Source organism: Notechis scutatus, chromosome 3 (assembly GCF_049901735.1).
Source record: "Notechis scutatus isolate UNSWTSFEM ecotype Mainland chromosome 3, rNotScu1.2, whole genome shotgun sequence".
Taxonomy (NCBI): domain Eukaryota; kingdom Metazoa; phylum Chordata; class Lepidosauria; order Squamata; family Elapidae; genus Notechis; species Notechis scutatus.
In genome coordinates this window covers 88,433,341-88,455,251 of record NC_142011.1, presented here as the reverse complement: position 1 = coordinate 88,455,251, position 21,911 = coordinate 88,433,341, and the positions used below count along the sequence as shown (strand labels likewise).

The 21,911-nt window shown below is 38.1% G+C and overlaps 1 protein-coding gene across 1 annotated transcript; it reads right to left on the bottom strand.

The window, feature by feature from the left end:
- Positions 1-2,127: 2,127 nt before the first annotated feature.
- On the bottom strand, positions 2,128-21,165 carry RTCA (RNA 3'-terminal phosphate cyclase). Its single transcript, XM_026671798.2, has 11 exons — positions 20,666-21,165; positions 20,115-20,215; positions 18,675-18,818; positions 17,303-17,426; positions 15,866-15,924; positions 15,075-15,216; positions 8,119-8,243; positions 7,914-7,972; positions 5,334-5,428; positions 3,315-3,419; positions 2,128-2,341 (listed from the first exon to the last, which is right to left on the bottom strand). Exons 1-11 carry the CDS (start codon positions 20,711-20,713, stop codon positions 2,243-2,245), a joined length of 1,101 nt encoding a protein of 366 aa, XP_026527583.1. The 5' UTR covers positions 20,714-21,165; the 3' UTR covers positions 2,128-2,242.
- Between the last annotated feature and the right edge of the window lie 746 nt (positions 21,166-21,911).

Here is a 21,911-nt window from a genome sequence, read left to right as displayed (position 1 = left end):
CAACAGGATGAAGGGGACAAAGAAGAAGCCATCTTTGATGAACAAATGACTTTGGTTGGAGAAGGGAAAAAGAAAGAGAAAAAGGAAAAGAGGACTCTAAGATCTGGAAAAACAACCCAAAAAGAGAAGAATAAGGTGAAAAAGGGACATTATGTTAAAAAACAACAGAAAGGGGGAAAACAGAATAAAAGGGAGGTGGAGAGACAAGGGGTTAAAGAGGACAAGGAGAAGAAGAAGCAAGGGAGAAAGGAAGGGATGAGAAGCCCTAATGGTGGGGAGCAAGATGTTAAGAAGCAAAAGTTTTTTAGAGATAATGGATAAACTTTATTGATAAAGGGATTCTAGAAAGGTACATAAGACTGTATTTTTATATTTGTATTCAGAAATAACCATAGAAAATTGGAAATAATATGTAATTTAAAATGTGATAAAATATTTAACATAAACTAGTGAAATTTTTGTTAAGAAAAAGGAGTACTGCAATGAAATGTGATTTAAGATTGTGATCTGGGGGGTAATAATTTTTGGAAAGCATAACTGTTCCCACAAAGGCATGATATTTAATTGAAATGGATAAAATGTTTAAGATATAAATGATTGTTAATATTAATGATCAGATTATGGTATAAAAGCAAAAATTTTTGTGAAATGAGAGATTTGAAGTAGAAGGAGGAACATTGTAATGAAATAATGAGCTATAATATGTGATGTGGGGGGAATAATTATGGAAAATAGGGCTCCCATAAAAGTATGTGATTTAATTGAAAAGTAATGTGTTAAACGTTCAATATATAAATGAATATTAATACTAATGAATAGATTTGTATCATTTTTGATAACATAGTATAATTTTAGAATGTACCAGACAGAATCCCAATGTAAGTTATGTGTTTTATATTAAGTATTATAAATATAGGGGAGAAAGATAAAGGCATCATACTCCATATAGTGTACAGGAGAAGTTTTTCTTCTTTTTAAAGAAGAAAAATAAATGGATGGCTGGAAATAGAACAGACAAAGAATAATAAATAGTATGATCTGAATTGAGAGGAGATAAATAAAATAAAATTGAGAAAATTTAAAAGAGAGGAGAAGTTATATAGAAAATTGAAAATGTTAATAAGATATGAAATGGTATATAAAAGGAATATGAATTTGAATTTGTGTCTGTACCAAGAGTTATAACCCGGACTAAGCAACTTTCAGAAAAGAGATTTTTTATGCTTTATGTTTTGTGTTTTTGTGTATGTATGTATTGTATGTTTTGAAGAATTAATAAAACTTGTTTAAAAAAAAAAGTTAAGTTATATTGAATTTAATTTAAAGCAAAGATTTAAAGCAAAGAACATTGCAGTTAAAGTGTCAGAATTGTTTTCTGCCTTAATAAGAAGATGGGAAAACTGAGGAATCTGGCATTTTGAAACCCAGATCTAATAAGCCTGTTTGTTCAGTTTAAACTACAATTTCATTTGGGGCTATGTGGTGAAGAAGGGATTTTCCTTAAATTCTAACTGACCTTATTTATATAATTGAAGGTTCATTTTATTAAAAAGAAGGTACAAATAGTGAAAAAACATCAGGCTCTTGTGATGCAAATACCATCAGTTGCCCAGATAGGTTTGGAAACAACATATTTTGTCCACTGTTGGGGAGAGTGGGGGAATGAAGTTCAAATTAAAATGTTGAATTTTAAATGTGATTGTTTTATTCAACCCATTCCTATCACATAAGCCAGGGGTCCCCAGCCGCCGGGCCGCGGACCGGTACCGGGCCGCGGAACAAGCCTTACCGGGCGCTGGTTGCTGGGCGCCGCCATCTTTTTGGTAAAAAAGCAATTTTTCGTAAAAAGATGGCGGCGCCAGCGCCGTGAGCTTTTCCGGTAGAAAGCCATTTCTACCCGAAAAGCTCACCGAGCGCGCCGCTCATTTTTGACGAAAATCACTTCCGTGACGCCACCGGAAGTGATTTTTCGTCAAAAGATGGCGGCGCCCAGCTGACGCCGGAACCGGGCCGCGGCATCGAAAAGGTTGGGGATCCCTGACATAAGCCACTAATAGTTTTTGGGCTGAGGCAAGATATAAGCCCAATAAAGAAGTACATTTATTATTAATTTAATAACAAAGGGAATTTAAGGAAGCACTTTATTCAAACATTCCACTGAACAAAATGCAATACATTTATGCAGATATTTAAAGAAAAACAAATCAAAATAAACATTACACTATTCCACCAAGAGTAATAACTAGAGATTTGTATTTAGCAATCCAATTCCTTGGCATTCAATAATATGGGCCTCCTTGGAAGAGTCTTCGTCTTCTGATTTTGCCACTGTAAACTTAGCCTGCAAACAATAAACAAAAAAAGCATGCTTTCTTAAATTGTTCTTCGCATAAAGTGGACTCCAAGCAAAGTACAACACACACAAAAATTCAAAAATTACAAATACAGGTAAGTCCTCCCTGCAATTGGGACCCTGCAATGTCATTAAGCCAAAAGTCATGTGATTGCACCGTATTTCCATCAGTTCTGCTACAGTCATTTATGCAAATCACCATCGGTCATTAAGGGCAACATCATATGACCATTACTTATGATTTCCTGCCAGCTTCCCCATTGATTCTTCTTGTGAGAATTCAGTTTTGAAGGTCATAAATGCTGATCATGCAACTATGGGATGTGGTCACCATCGTAAATGCACACTGGCTGTGAAGTGCCAAATCATAATCATATGATTGCAAGAACGTTGTGATGGCCATAGGTTCAAGGACCTATTTTAAAACTTTCCAGTACTACCATAAATTTAAACAGTTGCTGAATGAGGTAGTCAATAAGGGAGGATTACCTATAAGGTCATATTTATAATTACTAAAATGTCAGCATCAGTTGAATTCTCCAAAGAGAACATTCTGAAGTCAAAGTGCCATCTCCAAAAAAGGCTTTATATATCCGATATGTGCTGCTGCTAATGATATTCAGGGAAATTTCGAGTTTGTATCCTGCTGGCATGTACCCACTGTACAAAATGTGGGTGGTTAAAAGTATCTTTAGGCGGATTACTCCATAATCCAGTCAGTGGACAAGGCAAGGCAGCTACCTCAAGAAGTAGGTGCTAGAGATTAGACTTAATGTATCAAAAGTATTTGCCATTCTTTCCTGTTCACATTGAATTGTGGAGGGCATCCTTGTGTATCCTTTGCTTCCCAGTAAACCATCCTGTGCCAGCCCTTTCTTCACTAGAGATCATGCCATACCACTAATGGCCAGACTGACAGTATTGGAAGATCAAGTGATCTATAAAGAAAACTGCTACTTACTTTTGTCAGCAGTTCTGCAAAATGTATCGCAGTTTCTGTGTGCAGTGTAATTGGTCCAGTTTTTATTCTCGATTTCCCATTTGCTAAAGCCATGAAAATGATCAACTGGAAGGGATCAAAAATAAACCAGAATTATGTATGCCTAAAGGGGTGCAATACTCACAACAACAATAATAATAATAAATAATAATAAATAAATAAATAAATAAATAATAATAATAATAATAATAATAATAATAATAATAATAATAATAATAAATAATAATAATAATAATAATAATAATAATAATAATAATAATAATAATAATAATAATAATAATAATAATAATAATAATAATAATAGAGATACATTCTTCAACTATCTGACTGGAGCATCTTTTTATGGGATGCCTTTCTAGGTGTTTTTGCTTGTACCATTCTGAATTATCTGAGTTGATTACACAACCAGTCAAGTCACTGAAAAACATACAGTTGCAATCCTAAACACATAATTTGAACTTAAAAATATTTATAAAGCAATGTTACTGGTTATTATTACTTAATAAAATGTATTAGTCAGAATAGGTTCTACCAGACTCCTTTTGATTTACCACCATAGATTAAGATGACTGTTCTCCTACAACGTATTTTATCATCCCTATTGTAAACTGCACTAAATCTACCACCTTCTCCATTTTTACACAAGGTTCTAATCCTCTGGAAAGATTCTGAATTTCCAGGCTAATTTTTAGCTTGCGGTTTTATTATAGTTGTTAGTTAAACAGAGTTCCTTAGTGGGTCAGTTTGGTCAATCTTACTGAGTGTTGAAAACTCAAGCCATAATGGCTCGAAGATGGGTATCATCACTTCAGTAAATTTTCATCACAAGATATTTTGTATTAGTGCAACTATTTAGTGCCATGAAAACATTTGTTTTCTTTCTTTTTTTAAGAGGCAGGTTTACAGAAAAATAAGGCTACATAAAAGTAAGCATAATTTTTTTGTAAATGTCTATCAAAATGAGAAAAGTTATAGAGGTTTTTTTCAGAACTGCAGGTGGAATTGAAAGGGAACCTTTCATAGTGAATGATCTGCTGAATTAAGTGGTTTCTTTTGTCAGATCCGCCTTTTCATTTTCATTAACAGCCATGTTGGCTGTAATTTCTGATTCCAGAAAATCCCAACTCCAAAGTATAGGGGTTCCTCTCTTCTTGCACATCTCCCAATTGAGGTATGCAAGAAGAGAGGAAATCCAGGAATCCATGTGGCTCAAAGCTCTCCTAAAACATCAGTCTGCTCCCCCAACATACAGGGGTGGGATTCTACTGGTTTGGCCCAGTTTGGGTGAACCGGTAGCTCCGTGGATCAGCTGGGAGCAACTGGTTCACTCCGACAATCAGCTGTTGGGCCCATTCACACACCCTGGATCTAGTCTGTACTTTATATCCTGGTTTTCAAGCTCATCTGATTCGCGTGGCACAGCTGTTTAACACACATGGATTGCAGGAGAAGGTTAGTAGCAAATGCTCTGTGCACGCGCAAATCACACGTTCACCGAACCGCTTGTTACACTGGTTCAATTACACCCTTGCCAACATAGTAGAAAATTAAATCTCCCAAGAGCTTAGCTAAGTTTTTTTCTCCTTCATGGCATACAACAGAAATGGTGTTAAAAACAAACAAGAGAGATAAAAGTCTCTATTTGTTTTCCAGTGAGGATGGTCTGAAATTCACCAAAATCCTGGAAATGTCAGACTACTTTCTTATTAGTATAAAGCTCAGGAATTATTAGAAACGGCTTTCTTTCCACTTCACTCTCTGGCTGTGTTGGATTACAACTCAAATCCACCAGTAAGTGAAGATGATGGGATTTCACAGGCTACCATAGCTTGTGGATAACAGATTGAGAAAAACCTGGATACTGAATCATTAACTCCTTGGAACCCTAATCCAGATGTATGAGCAGGTATACATATGACATTTCATCTTGAATTTCTTTTTTTTTGTGTGTGTGAGAGACTTCCTATATGCAGATCTTACTTGGTCCTGCAGATAATCATCCACAGCACCTCCATGCCGAAGGTTTCCCAGCAACATCTCTGCTGCTTCAATTCCAACTTTGTCTGCATTTTTACCTGCAAAAAAAATTAAGTAGGGATAGGATTTAAATAAAATGCTTCTAACAAGATTGTCTCTTAATAAATGAAAATACGTTCAGAATAGATTTCTATCTTTGGATGGCTTAATTATAAAAGGCATTCATTCACCATCACAAAGTAGTCAGGGAGAGTTATGAAGTTTTGCTTTATGATGAAATTTGATATCAGATATCGTAAAGTTATGTTTGATTTAGAATGAATTTGAAATATTTGATTTAGTATGGCTATTACGGTTTCTCCCAAATATATGCTATAGCAGGGGTGTCGAACTCACATGGTCACATGACATATCACGACTTTTCCCCCCTTCACTAAAATGGGGGTAGGGGTGGCCAGCGTGTGACACATCCGGCTTGCAAGCCGCGAGTTTGACACTCCTGTGCTATACTAAGAACTCAATTTAGTGAACCTTGATACAATGAACTTTGCGTGCAATGAACCCAAAGCCACAGGCATTGAAGCATATTGACATAATTATGCAAATGACATATATGGATGCAAATGATGTCACTTGTATTGTGAACTCAACGCTAACTCAATGTAGATTTGCTTTTAAAATATATTTCTGACTAACAGGCCTCCTCACCCTTATTTCATTAACATAAGGTATCTACCTCAATGTTCACCAATCAGTTATGCTCCAAATGGATTGACAATTCTGGGAATTATAATCTCAACATAGGGGAGAACATCAATAAATCAGAAAGAGCTTATCAAAATTCTAGAAGGCTCTCCTAATTCCCTTAAGATCTACTGATTGATCCTAACCCATCCTGATCCATGATCAATTCTTAATGAAAAGATATTCCCTTAATTGATAAAGCATGTTCTTCCACTCCATTTAAGAAATTATTTTTGTTGTCAACATTTTTAAGGAAAAAGTTTTAAAATGAACTCTTCCAATATACCTGAAAATATGTTTCTGAAGAAACAAAACACGCACATTACTTAACCCTGAAAACAGCAATCAAAGATCACCTTGTCTCTCAAACTTGGTGATTATTAACAAATATATCTTCTCCATATCTATTTAATGCCTGTGCATCTGGTTTTCATCACAGCTCTCAGCCCACATTAACCCATATTTTTGTGCTAATAAACATGTATAATATATGAATTTGGTCAGAAGCGGCATAATTTCCTCAAATTCCATTGGAGGGATAATTATTGTTTAATCTCATGGCCACCACCCAAAATGACAGACACAGAGTTGTTAGGTTTTCTCCTCATTTTCTTTCCCTAGTAGCAACATATCATAGACGTGGGGAGATGCTGGTACTGGGAAAATAGGACATATATTCTTCCACTTAATTATTTAGATGGCTAATTGTTCAAAAATAGTTATTTTTTAAATGTAATATTATAAGATGGGATGTGACAGCAACACCCTATGCTTATTTATTTCTCTCTCTCACACACACACACAGACACACACACAGACACAAATAACTCAAAGTGGGGAATATGCTGTACTTATTTTTTAAAATAACTGAAGGCAGTAAACATACCCAACACACCTTCCTCCTCCCATTTTCCCTTTGTTGGGGTTTTTGGGGCTGAGGCATGGTGACTGGGCTTTCATGGCGAAGGCAGTTTACTTTTTCATTATGCCACTAAGGCAGAGGTGGGCAACTATGGCCCCTTTATGACTTGTGGACTTCAACTCTCAAAATTCCTGAGCTAGCATGGCTTGCTCAGGAATTCTGGGAGTTGAAGTCCATAATTCATAAAAGGGCCATAGTTGCCCACCCCTGCACTAAGGTGTCTCTTATCTTAGGTTTTCCCTTTGCTTTTCCTTCCCTTTTCTTTTTTGTTAAACATCTCTCTCTCCTCTTTTTTCCCCTCCAACTTCACTTAGCCTTCTGCCCCAACTTTCTTATAAGGAAGTCTCCAAATAAACCTTTACTTACTTTACATTAAACAACAATGCTCCCTGTCATCACAGCCTGTTTTTCCAGCTAATTTAGAAGACATCGATTCAAAGGGCAGAGAAAGCAGATTCTATATCATTCTCCCCTCATACATGTTACCCTGTAGTAAGATGGGTGGCCAATACGTGTGTGTGTGTGTGTGTGTGTGTGTGTGTGTGTGTACACGCACGCACGCACACACGCACACACACATTTTCTCTTCAGAACTGGCCTTACAGACTCAGCCAGGACAAGCTCTCTATTTGTAATAAGATATCTTTTGGAACTAGAAGACCCATGTTACCTTATTGGAGCTATTATTTATTGATTAAATTTATATGCCACCCAGAGCTGCCTTATCAGGGAGATGGATAGCATACATATGATATCAATAAATATGTCATAATGATAAGAACACAGATTGGATATAATCCTGAGAAAGGAGCTGGAGATGTGCTTCTAGGGAAGACACTGCCATGGTTTTGGTTTGAGCCTTTTACAATATGGGTACTGAGGAGGCCAAGTCACATGAAGTGATGTAAAACTCTCACCTCTTTTACCAAGGGATGATCCTGCCAGCAAGCAGCCAGTGGATGTCTCTGCAACAATTCTAAATAAAGTAAAAAAACTTATAGAATTATATGAAAACAGTGAAGTTCACCCTTCCTTTTCTCTCCCCAAAAACAGCTCACAAGAAACCAGTTGGCTTCCTATGGCAATAAACTGGACTCTCAAATGACAACCAAACTCACTCACATAATTCCCGATCCTGTTCCAAAGGCCTCATTATCCGGCTCTCTAACAGTCTGAATATTGACATAAAGATCCCGGATCTCTTTCCTGATGCATTTCACTGCAGCAGAAGCCATCTCTTTGGCTACCTAAAGTAACAAAATGAAAGGAATGTATGGAATTCCCAAGAGATTTCCTTCCTATGTGTATTTTACACAGAAAAGAGGGTGAGGAGAGATTGCAATTTTGCAGAAATTTGCTAATGATGCTGTTAGGTATAACATTGATACCCAACAAGGTTTGGGTGGATAAATATATAAACTAAGGTATCATAGTTTAAGTGTTTGTAACTTTAAGCACCACACTGCATGTAATTAGCCAATTAAGGGTGCGGTTAGAACACGCAATAAGAGGAAGCAGGAGAAAGCTTGCTGCTTACTGCCTACTGTTTTACTGTTTACCGTTTGCTGTTTACTGTTTGCTGCTGTTTACTGCTGGATACAACTGTTTACTACTGTTTTACTGCGACTGTCTACTGTTTGATCGTTCTACTGAATATCCAGCGTTATCCTCTGAAGAAAGGCATCGGAGGAGGAGAAGATATCTTTATCGGCTGATAAAGATATAGTAAGGACTATTATCTGGACTGAGTTAGTGAGTCTTACTGAATGGATATATTGTAAATGACATACGGACTGATTGACAATGCTTAAACTCTAACTGGATTAAAAACTATTTAAACTACAAACAGTGTTTGTGTTCAGTGTGTGTATACTCTAAAACCCTTCCTCTCTCATTTGGCTGCCTGGCTTGACTGCTGCTGCATACTCTGCTAGGGGTTTATCCCCAAACACTAACAATGGTTATGGGCCCAGCTGCACAGTCTAACTAACCAGAATAAAGCAGTGAGAGTTGGTGTGAGTTGCACATTACTGTAAAAACAAACTGTTTTTATTAGTTTAAAATAGTCAAATATCTGAAGAGTAATGGCACAAGTAAATCTACCACATCTGTCCCTGATATCCAGGCTGGATGGAACAAACTATGTTTCATGGTCAATGAAATGTAGTTTACTTCTACGTAGAGAAGGTTTGTGGGACATAATAACAAACCCACCAGATGTGAGTAGCTGGGATCCTGATGATGAAGAGGATAACCAAAAGTTACAAGACTATAAACGGAAGAATGAGCAGGCTTTATGCATCATAGGACTGACTCTCTGTGACCAGCAGCTTGTCCATATTCGTGGAGAAGAAAATGCTGCAAACTGCTGGGAGAACCTCAGGAAATATATGTTCGGGACAGTGTAGGAGCACATATAAATCTTACACGGAAGCTGTTTCGAACACATCTTCAAAGGAATGGAGAAATGTTAGCTCATTTAAACTGTATGAAGAGCATTTTTCAAGAATTACAAGAAAAAGAGCTTATCTTTAATGAGCTGCAACAAGTATACATTATATTATCTTCATTAGATCAAAGCTATGATGACTATGTGACTTCATTGGAAGTATTGCCTAAGGATAGCCTCTCATTAACCGAGATTACAGGCAGGCTACTAGAAGAAGCCAGAAGAAGGTGTGAACGTGACCAGCTGAGAGAAGATAAATCTAAGAAAGAAGAGAAATTATCTTCAAAGCTTGATAGAAACCAGCTTAGTAAAGGAAAGCACCCGGAAGAAGAGAATTTATCTTCGACGGCATACACAATTAAAAAAGTGTTTTAATTGTGGAGGAAGAGGACATTTGGCAAGTTTTTGCAAAAAGGGAAAAAGCCAGAATGTAAAAAAAGCCCAAGAAAGCCTTTGAACTAACCATGTTTAGCAACTGTGATGTGAAGAATGATTTATGGGTGGTGGACAGTGGTGCATCCCACTGCATCACGAGAGATAAGACAAAATTTGTAAAAATGTCTACAAGCTCTCAACATATATCACTTGCTAATGGCTGGAACCTGAAAGCGAAAGGAGAAGGTACTGCACATTGTCCGTACATAAATCAGGATATAAAAATGTTGTATGTACCGCAACTAAAGTTCAACTTGCTTTCTGTAAGGGTATTAGTCAAACTAGGTTATGTAATTACATTTAAAAATAATAATTGCATAATTGAGAAGGATAAAAAAGGGTAACTGCAGCTTTAAATGGAACGCTTATACGTTTTAGATGATAATAAGAAAGGGGAGGCACAGACTGTATTTAACAATATAAAGCCTCATAATGAATGTATCCATTTATTGCATAGGCGTTTGGGGCATATAAATTTTAAAATGCTAAAACGTACAGTAGAGTTATCTGATGGAATAAGGTTAAAACCTTGTGATAAATATTTGCGTTGTAATGTTTGCTGTGAAGATAAGAGCAAAGTATTGCCTGCAAATAGGTTAAATGGTTTCAAAACCAAAGAACCTTTAGAAGTGATATTTGCAGACATCATAGGTCCAAAGAAACCCAGTATGGGGGGTGCTCGATATATACTGAGCATTATGGACCACCATTCTAGATATGGGTTTTGCTACTTAATGAAGAGCAAAACTGAAACATATAAACATTTTTTCAACTGGCTTAAATTTGCAGAAAGAAAGACTAAACGGCAACTGATAACCCTGGTGACAGATAATGGTACGGAATTTGTTAACAACAAATTCCAGAACAGACTAAAGGTAGCTGGAATAGAGCACAAGAAGTCTGCACCATACAAGCCACAACACAACGCATTCATAGAGAGAAGAGGCCAAACACTACAGGCAATGGTTAGAACAATGTTAACTGATTCCGGATTACCTGATTCTTTGTGGGGGGAGGCTACAATGTGTGCTAATAACATATTGAACAACGTTGTTAACACAACGACAGGTGAAATACCATTCACCAAGTGGCATGGCAGGAAACCTGACCTAAGTTACCTGCACACATTTGGTGCACCAGCATGGGTGCATATCCCCACACAACTCAGGCATAAAGGGCAACACAGAGCTAAACGATTTTTCTTCGTTGGTTACCAGGCAAACCATAGGGCATATAGATTTTGGGAGAAAGGCACATCTAAGGTGTTATGTAGTGCTAGTGCCCAATTTCTAGAGCACGTAGGATGGGAGAAGTTAGAACAGGATACCAATAAAGAAGTAATTATTGAATCCTATAGAAATCCCATTAGTTATCCCTGTAACTTTAAGAATAAAGTAAAGAGAGAAATACAGGAAGAAATAGAGCCCATAAAGGAAGAAATAGATCCAATAGCTGAGCAGGATGAGGAAGATGAACAGGTAGTAGTTCAAAAAAGTCCTCCTGCAAGCCCTGTAATTCCCAGAAGAACTACACGAATATCTAGACCGCCTGATAGGTACCAGGCTAACACAGTGTGCCAGATTAATAAAGTTCCATGTACTGTAGATGAAATTAAAATGTATCCTACTAAGGATAAGGAAAGTTGGTATGCAGCAATGAATAAGGAACTGAACTCATTAAAGAATATGAAAGTATATGAGAATGCGAGATTACCTGTAGATATGAAGTCCATTGGCTGCAAATGGATCTTTAAGGTAAAATCTGATAAAGATGGAAATATAATCCATAAGGCACGATTAGTAGCCCAAGGTTTTAGACAGAATGCCAATGACTATGATGAGGTGTTTGCACCTAGTCTTAAGGCAGCAACCTTGAGGGCAGCTTTAGTGTGGGCAGCTAGCAAAAAATATATAATTAACCACCTAGATGTGGAAACCGCTTACTTGCACGCCCCATTAAAACACACTATATATATAAAAAACCTGTTGGAATTAAAAGTGAAATAATAGATAATAATGATTGTTGGTTGTTAAAAAAAAGCCTCTATGGTCTTAAACAATCAGGCTATGAATGGAACCAGTATATTGTAAAGGAACTAAACAATATAGGATTCAGAGCTGGGTTAGCCGATCCATGTCTATTTAAGAGGGAGACAAATGGGAAAATATCATTATTATTGTTGTTCACTGATGATATTGCATTGATTACTGAAACTAATGATGAGGCCAATAAAATAATAGCATCATTAGGAAAGAAAATAAAGATTAAGCAATTAGGGGAGATAAAAAAATATCTCGGTTTAAATATACAGAAAACACAGAAGGGCTTTAAGATATCTCAGGAAGATAAGATATGCAAATTGCTAATAGATTATAAAATGGAGCTTTGTAAGCCGGCTAAGACTCCAATGAGTCAGGAGTTTAGCAACACTGATGCACAAAGCCCGGGGGTTTGATAAGGTAATTTATCAATCATTAATAGGTAGTTTGTCTTATATTAGCAATTGGTCTAGACCAGACATATCGTACAGTGTGAATCAGTTAGCTCGTTTCAATTCTGCACCAAGTGAAAGACACTGGATTGCAGCTAAAAGAATATTAAGATATCTTAAAAAAACAATGAATTATTCATTGTATCTAGAGCCAAAAGGTGATCTAATTCTGAGTGCTTATGCTGATGCTAGTTTTGCATCAGAAAGAGACACAAGAAAGTCGACTTCAGGAACAGCCATAATGCTGGGTAAGACATTAATAGGTTGGAAGTCAATAAGACAACAGCATATAAGTTTGTCAACTATGGAGGCAGAATTCTCCTATTATGTACAGAATTGATTATGTATAAGCAAATGATGAATGATATAGGCATAACAGTGAATTATCCTATAATTATACATGAAGATAATCAGGCAGCAATTCAAATGGCCACAAATATTGCAGTCAAAACTAGGAGCAAGCATACAGATTTAAGGTACCTAAACGTTAGACAATCTGTGAGAAGTAAAATGATACAGCTGGAGTACTGCATGTCGGAGGACAATGTAGCTGATAATTTTACAAAAGCCCAAGGTGCCAGGAAGCACCAGGAGAGTTGTGAAAACTATGGGGTTAGATTGTAAAGGTATTATATATTTATATCACCCAAAAGGGGAGAATGTTAGGTATAACATTGATACCCAACAAGTTTTGGGTGGATAAATATATAAACTAAGGTATCATAGTTTAAGTGTTTGTAACTTTAAGCACCACACTGCATGTAATTAGCCAATTAAGGGTGCGGTTAGAACACGCAATAAGAGGAAGCAGGAGAAAGCTTGCTGCTTACTGCCTACTGTTTTACTGTTTACCGTTTGCTGTTTACTGTTTACTGCTGTTTACTGCTGGATACAACTGTTTACTACTGTTTTACTGTGACTGTCTACTGTTTGATCGTTCTACTGAATATCCAGCGTTATCCTCTGAAGAAAGGCATCGGAAGAGGAGAAGATATCTTTATCGGCTGATAAAGATATAGTAAGGACTATTATCTGGACTGAGTTAGTGAGTCTTACTGAATGGATATATTGTAAATGACATACGGACTGATTGACAATGCTTAAACTCTAACTGGATTAAAAACTATTTAAACTACAAACAGTGTTTGTGTTCAGTGTGTGTATACTCTAAAACCCTTCCTCTCTCATTTGGCTGCCTGGCTTGACTGCTGCTGCATACTCTGCTAGGGGTTTATCCCCAAACACTAACAGATGCCTCCTGAAAAGTTGATCTAGAGACTGTTCACTCAGACTCAAGAGTATCTTGCCTGATGATCTCTGCCATTTGTAGAGTTTTGTACAGTACAACCTGAACCCACTCTACTTGGGGTTTGCATGGCAAAGTCAGGAGCTAAACTCAAGTATGTTGGGGGGAAAAATAAACACGAAAGTCTTTAAATTGAATGAAACACAGGAATAGAACTACTGCTCTCAGGTTTGTTGGTGATAACAAAAACTACAAGTTTACTAACTACAAAATATATACATAACACTACTTCTGGAGAGGTTCTGGAGACTATGTCAAAGATTCTGGACGGTGTCAAGCAGTTAAGGACCTCAGGTTTGATAACCCTGCTACAGAAAACCTTCTCTCAGGACAAATTTCAGCCCTGATTTTATCTAAATCAGAGCAGCTTTATAGGTGACCTGGCTTATTTGACTCATTCAGCAGATGGGAGACTGATGTGAAAACAAAAACAGGATTTTTCTAAAGCTATTAAATAACCTTCTGGACAACGGGGAGAGTCAAACTCTCAGAAGTTATATTATACACTAGCTTTTTCACATAACATACAGTATTTGGCAGATACTTAGGGTTTTGAGGGATTACTTATTAATCTTTTGTAATGACCTATTCAGTTGTACTTTTATAATTAAGCTCTGAGCACATTCAGGGACAGTCATAATCACCATCTTTCAAAAATGAAAAACTACACTGCGACAGGTTAAGCTATCCATTCATCTTGTCCACTATTGTCAACTCTGTCCCAAACCAGCTTTGCCATATCTTAGGCAAATGTCCTTTTACTTGCTTTGGTGTCCTGTTGTAACTAAAGATGTCAATTAAAGCAGTGGCCCCCAACCTTTTGGCCACCAAGCACAGGTTCCAAGAGAGGTTTTTCCATGGACCAGAGGGGGTGTGGTTTCGTGTGCTGCCTGCATCCCACAGATGGGGCTTCGCTTGTTTGTGCGGCCTAGTTTCTGGCATGCCATGGACCGGTGCCGATCCATGAACTTGGGGGTAGGGGACCTCTGAATTAAAGGACTGGATCTGGGATCTTCTTCAGGAAAAGTATGTACTTTACAATGGCGCTATTTATTTTTAGCCTTATGACTGCGTCACAAATTTCTTAATATGACAACAAGCGGAGGAATATAAAATGAACACTCTACTATGCAGTTATCATAACTAAATTGCCCATATTATTTTTCAAGGTAATGTGGCATCTTTCTAAACCATAGTTAGTGTAACAATAGCTTGCTGATAACTAGAGGACTGGTGCATTCCATCGAGGAAATCATAAGCTATTATTTACAAATTCTAACATGTTAGCTAAACCAAATTATATTATAACTTCAAGCAGTGTGAATTTAATCCAACTTCGGATCCAAATCTTACAGGACAAGCCCCTTTCCTCACCTAAATCTATCAGACATACTTACCTTGATTGGCAAAGCCCCAGCTACAAAGGCTCTTCCATGTATCTTGGTCACTGTACCACGGTCAGTTAAATTGATTGGGTTTAGCTGCTTAACCGGAGACATTCGGACAACCACTTCACCGCCCCCTTTAGGATAGTAGCCCCTATTAAAAAATAATGACACACAAGCAGAGCTCAAAATAATGAATTGAGGGGGACTTTTTTTTGCCAATTAAAGATAAACCTTCTCAAACATAAATAGCAGTCCTGCAAAAGGCTGGTTTAATCTAGTGCTCTATTTCCTACACTACCTCATTAGTATCTTTAATAAGCCCACAAGCAGGATACAAATATCAGGGGTCAAGAAAGTAAGTATTCATAGCTGAGGCAGATGAAGAGCAGAAGGAGCTATCACTTCACTCTTTACTCCTAAGGTACACCTAGTCCCCTTGGTGTAAAATCATCTGGCTTTGAGTGATGTAGAAATTCCAAAAAGAAGATGGAACCAGGACAAAGAAGCAAAGGAGAAAACCAAAAGGCAATTCAATTTAATTGAGCCATAATTTAATTAATTAAATAATTAATAAATAAGTTGTCCAAGTTGCTAAATAAAAGAGTTCAAGGGAAGCTACTCTCTAGGTTCCAGGGGCTGCGCTTTTACTTTTAATGGCCTCTGCCTTAGAAGGTCAATGAAGCAGGGCATAAGCTAAAGGAAGGAAATATCTTTTGTTGCCAAAATGCAGGAAAGTTATAGGAGATGGAAACCTGCAATCATAGAGACAAGATACAACTCAACATGCAACTGGGACTCACCTCCTTTTTATGTCACAGTCTAAAATCAAACCAAACTTCTCAGCTATTGGCTTGAAGATCTGGAGAGGAAATACATTTATGAAAAACGCCGGTACACCCTTTTAATGAATAAAGAACCTTTTAGTCATGTTGCCAGGTTGATGCAAAAACCAGTATATTTATCTGTCTGAAGGCCTCACTCCTATTTTATCTGAGTGTGGAAAATTGCAATTTCTATGGACAATAGTTTGCTGTCAAAAGCTGTAATTTCTTCATGTTTTAAGGACAAACTATGATTTATGCAAATCACTTCTATGTGCCTATGACATATTCTAATCTGTCACAAATTAGAAGTAGAATCTCATAGATACTCCTTTGGACGTAAAAGAAAAGGAATGGAGCCAAGTGTTTTCAAGGCCCATGATGACTATCATTTTATGTGACAAGAGGCAATGTAGCAGATATTCTAGATAAAGAATTAGAAGGAAGGATAATATACCATTTATTTTCAGGTAGACAAAATCATTCTCATTCTCTGTGTTTTGAATAGAAGAGAATATTTGCATCTCGGGGTTAACTGTGTAATCTTTGAGGTTCTCTGGTTGGTTGTTGTTTGGTTGGTTATTTTCCTGAAGACGTTTCATCACCAAACTAGGTAATATTATCAGTGCTCATGATGGTTACTGAGTTTGATAATCATGATGATGTTACCTAGTTTGGTAATGAATGTTTGTAAAAAAAAAAAACCCACCAAACTCAGAGAGCACTTCAGTCTCTGTATTTTCACTTGGATTAAAAAATATCTAATCAATAAAAATAAAACCACCGATTATATTAGAATACCCTCTTTGCGATGTGAGCAAATGTGCCGTATTATTCACACAATCCTATTATTTTCAGTAAAAAAATAATTAGCATCCAACTGATTACAACAAGCAAATGAAGTTCAGAAATAATCGTTCACTTGACTGTGACAAGTACAAAGTCAAGTTTCCAAATGAATAGATAAGGAGGCATTTATTACATCTGAATACATTGATTAAAGCAGTTTTCACTTGTTTTAACGATGTTCTAAAAAGCTTCATCATGGCTTCATTGGAGATGTTGCTCAAGCTTTAAAAAGTTAGCAAGGCGGCGCATCAGAACTCATATAAAAAAATAGGAGGGTCTTGGCTCATGAACCTCCTGAGTGTTTTGAACCTCCTGTGCTTGATATTAGCCCACTTAATTTTTGACATCAGCTTTTAAAAGCTGGTTTTTCTTTTCTTTTCTGCCACACTTTCAGGCAAATGCATGATTAAAAATGCTTGGGAACCCGCAAATATAGTGAACATTATTTCCAGTATCTGCACTGATAAAACTAATTGGACAAGTCCACTGTGAAACCAATCCCAAATGAAAGATAACTTGATTTTCAAGATCAAAGGGCCAACCATAAGCACATGAACTTCTACTTACCATCAATGTATAGTCAACCTGAGGAGCCATCTCTGCATTGGTGCCACCTTTCAAACGAAGCTCAGAAGGAGAGGCCGCAAAAAGGACACAGGGCATGGCCACTTGCATTAGCAAGCAAACACTCCTATGATTAAAAAAAAATGCATAGACAAAATAGGGTTTATGCTCTCATTATGTTCCCAGCAAGAAGTGGGACTCAAGTGTTTAAATAGCCCTTCAGATTTTATTGCTGCTTTTACACTCTCCCTTCTTAAGCCTGTCTAGGGGAAAGACATCCATGGTTTCTTTCCCACCCACCTTCCATTTTATTCTCACTATGCTTAGAGCAATAGTTCTTATACTTTTTTTTTCCCTCTCAGGACACTTTCCACTTTTAAAAATTATGGAGGACCCAAAGAACTTTTGTTCTTAAATATTACATTTACCAATATTCACTGCATTAAAAATTAAAATTGCTGCATTCGCTGCCACTACTGTTCCTCATTAACTGATGAGATTTTAATATTGTATTTCAACAAAGGCTGGCAAATAATTTTGATTTCACAGACCCCTGAGTCTTTCAGGACCCCCAAGGGTCCTAAGCCCACACTTTAAGAAATACTAATTTAGAGGGAAAGCAATTGGCTCCAAGTCACTCAGCTTCATAGCTAAACAGGAGTTGGAACTAAACTTTTCTATTGCTAATTCAACTGGTTAATCTCAACATTGAAATTCTGAGCAACTCTGCATTTGTAAATTGGTGTTAGGATTTTGCAATTGTAGAAACTGGACTTCAATCAAAGGCTCCAGGAGACACAAAAAAGAAAAATCCATAGAAGAGAAAAATGCTCTTTACAAAAGATTTATTCTTAGAAAACAGCAGAAAAATCTACCCCCAAAAAATCAGGACATACAGTAATAAAATATCAGTGTATATGTATGTATTTGGATTTATACCTTTTCTTTCATTTTGCAGCAAGATCTTTCTTAGTTTGGAGTCTTTTAGGTACATTGGACTACAATTCCCATATCTTACTTAGGTGCAGTGGACTACAGTTTTAGGTGCATTGGACTACAATTCCCATATCATACTTAGGTGCAGTGGACTACAGTTTTAGGTGCATTGGACTACAATTCCCATATCATACTTAGGTGCAGTGGACTACAATTTTAGGTGCACTGGACTACAATTCCCATATCTTACTTAGGTGCAGTGGATTACAATTTTAGGTGCATTGGACTACAATTCCCATATCATACTTAGCCACCCCTTTACTGATTTGTGATGGTTGGATTGTATGAAATACATTTGGAAAGACACAATTCTGTAGCTTTAATGTATAGGTTCTCTTCAAAATTAAGTGCTAATTAATACAAATGCAGAAAACAATACCCTGCTGTTTTAGTGTCTGCTATGTGAGTTCCACCCTTGATCTTCCCAGGTGTGAAAGTGATCTCTGTTGATCCGATGTCTCCACCTTCCATCTGTCCATCACATAGATGACGAACCATTTCCAATCCAGACAGGTGCTGAGGCCTTTAAGTCAAGTACACTGAATTACAACAAAAAGAGAGGCTGGGCATGCATACATGATGCAAAGGATGCTCACCTTAAGGTGACATCTTCCTCCATCACAGGTTAATTAGCCACTTCTCTCTACTTGCCCAGGAAAAATAGCAATAACCCTTGGACAAGCAATTATTCTCAATTACTGCTTCCCTGGTTTAGAAAGAATATTTCTCCAAGATTGGGAAATGGGTGCCTTTTACCTAATTTCACATAGCCTTTGGTTTCAAAATCCTTCTCTGGGCAATCAATTCAGGCAAGTGTGATGTATATTCCTTTGATAGCAATGTTACACAGCCAAAAGGATGTCAAAAAATAAGAAAGGGAGAGGGATTACAGAGATATATGGTTCTACTTATTTTTGGTTCTGGCTCCACCTACCATGTGGGATGTACCTCCTAGTCAGTGTAGGAAATATGGTGCTATGTGAACTAAAATTAGTCTGATTGACTACAGCAGCAGCCCACAACTTTTTGAGCACCAGGGACCTGTTCCATGGAGAAAGGTTTTTCTGTGGACTGGAGGGGATGTGGTTTTGTGTGCTGCCTGCATTCCACAGATGGGGCTTCGCTTGTTTGCACAGCCCAGTTGCTGACATGCTGCGGACCAATAATGGTCCATGGATCAGAGACTGGGGACCACTGCACTACAGTATAGTGTCATATGTCCCTGTAGCAACTTCCAGGACAAAAGTACCACTGGATGGAGCCCACTAAATAGCTAGTTTGAATGTGTGTTGTCTCGGGGTGAAGGGTTATTATTTTATTTTTATTTTTTTATTATTTTTAATTCTTTTATATGCTGTTTTTATAGCCTTGTATGTTGCTTTGAATCACTATGTGCTAGTAGGAGGCAATATAAATTTTCTAAATAAATAAAATAAACAAACTTGAGAATTGTTATACTAGCAGATGGCAGTGTCTGGCTGTTGTTTCTGCCTTTGGAAGCTAAGCAGGCTTGCTAACCTGGTTGCTATTTGAGTCATCCAGGGAATTCCAGGGCTGTAGGTTAGACAAGGATGTCAAAAGCAATGCCAACCCATCCACTTCCTTGATTTAAGAGAGTCTTTATCCTTGATAACCCTCAGCAAATGGGTACTCCTGTGCAGCCACCACAAAAACTCAAAGGGATTTGCAGATTAGTAAATTTTCTGAAGTTCTCCACAAACCTGGTATAAACATGAGCCACAATGATCTGATAGGATTCCCCTCACCCTAAGATTAGCTCAAGAGAAATTAGCTTTCCCAACAGTTCACCAAGATTTACCTTAGACCAGGCTGACTCCTGCCAGCTCGGATATTTTTCACCTGCAAAGATTTATTGAGCAAGCAACTCAGAGCTGTAGAAACCCTCAAGATCTGGCCACCCTGCAAGGAAAGCAGATAGTCAAACCTCACAAAACTGGAGAGATTGGAAAGCTTACCCAAAGTCTGTGCCAAGTCCACAGGTTTGTAATGCCTGGGAGGGGGAGAGTGTTAGGGCTGATAAGCACGGATATCATAATACACTTAGTTAGGCAAGCCACTAAGATTGGAATCCAAAGATTAATACTGTATTCCTTTTTCCAAATATAAAAGACCCACGGCAGAATGGATTTTCGGGGGTTAACCCCGTCTCTGCGAGGGGGCGAGGGGGGGAGAGGAGGTTCACCTCTTCCTGCCAGAAAATATGAGAATTGCGACCTTCTTACTTGCTCTTCGACACCAATTCATTCATTCGTTCATTCGTTTATTCCTTGCGGTTGTTCAGTTGCGCCCCTCTTCCGAGCCAGAGCCACGGGATCCGGCTAGCCACGATTCTCTTTTCCGCTAACTCACCCCTTCCATAACGCTGCCATCTATCTCCACCCGGCCTTCGTCGCCCATGGTGGGCCGCCGCTGAGAGGCCGCGTCCTGCGCCCTGCAAGTGAAGAGGCCCTTCCGAGAGACCAACCCCTTCACTCCCAGGAGCAGAAAAGGCGAAGGACCGGAACCCGACCCAAGACAAGCACGGAGAGCGAGAAATCCAGCCACGGCCGCAGCCACCTCCTCCGGCTTTTCGGCCTCTACTGAGAAAGCGGGCGGGGAGCAGGCGCAGAACAGGCCGGACTCCGCTGCTGCTGCTGCATCACTCGGGAACTCGTTTATGAGTAGCGGGTTAAAAAATAAAGAGCTCCGGCTGCGAAGTTATTTCCATATACAACTTTTGGAAAACCCTTTCCAGGAAGGCTGTTATTTTTTTTTTCCTTCCTAAATACATGTTAAGTTTCTCTTCAACCACAGCTCGGCTGAAACGCGTAGCGTTTGCTTGTCAATCCCCAACGAGGTCTGTTGAATGACTGCACAAATCAGAAAAAGACATTGGGCGTGACAACACTGTAGCAGACATAGATAGATAGATAGATAGATAGATAGATAGATAGATAGATAGATAGATAGATAGATAGATAGATAGATAGATAGATAGATAGATAGATAGACAGACAGACAGACAGACAGACAGACAGACAGACAGACAGACAGACAAACGAGAGGTGGTAGGATTTATTTATTTTATTTGTCAATCGCTTACAAGATAATAGATATAAGTATAAACATGAGTAAGAATACAGGAAATAGGTACAAATAAATGGGGACAATAGGACAGGGACGGGAGGCACGATGGTGCACTTATGTAGAGATAGGTAGATAAGTAGATAGACAGACAGACGAGAGGTGATAGGAAGTAGGTAGGTAGGTGGGTAGGTAGGTAGACAGAAGACAGACACGAGAGATAGTAGGTAGGTAGGTAGACGAGAGATGGTAGGTAAGTAAGTAGGTAGGTAGAGAGATAGATATTGCCTCTAAGGATACGGACTAAGAAATCTGTATAGCCTGAAAGCTTGCATCCGTTTTATCACAGTGTGCACGTGAGATATATTCATACACATGCGGAGAGAACGGCGTATGGTATGTACCCACATAGAAGCAGACACACCTCTAGGCAAGTTCACGGACAGGAGGGTGAAGTCCCGCCCGGTGAAACATCTCCCACCAGGTGAAGTTGGACCCATCCCTGTTAATTTCCCTTAAGTCCCTCAAGACT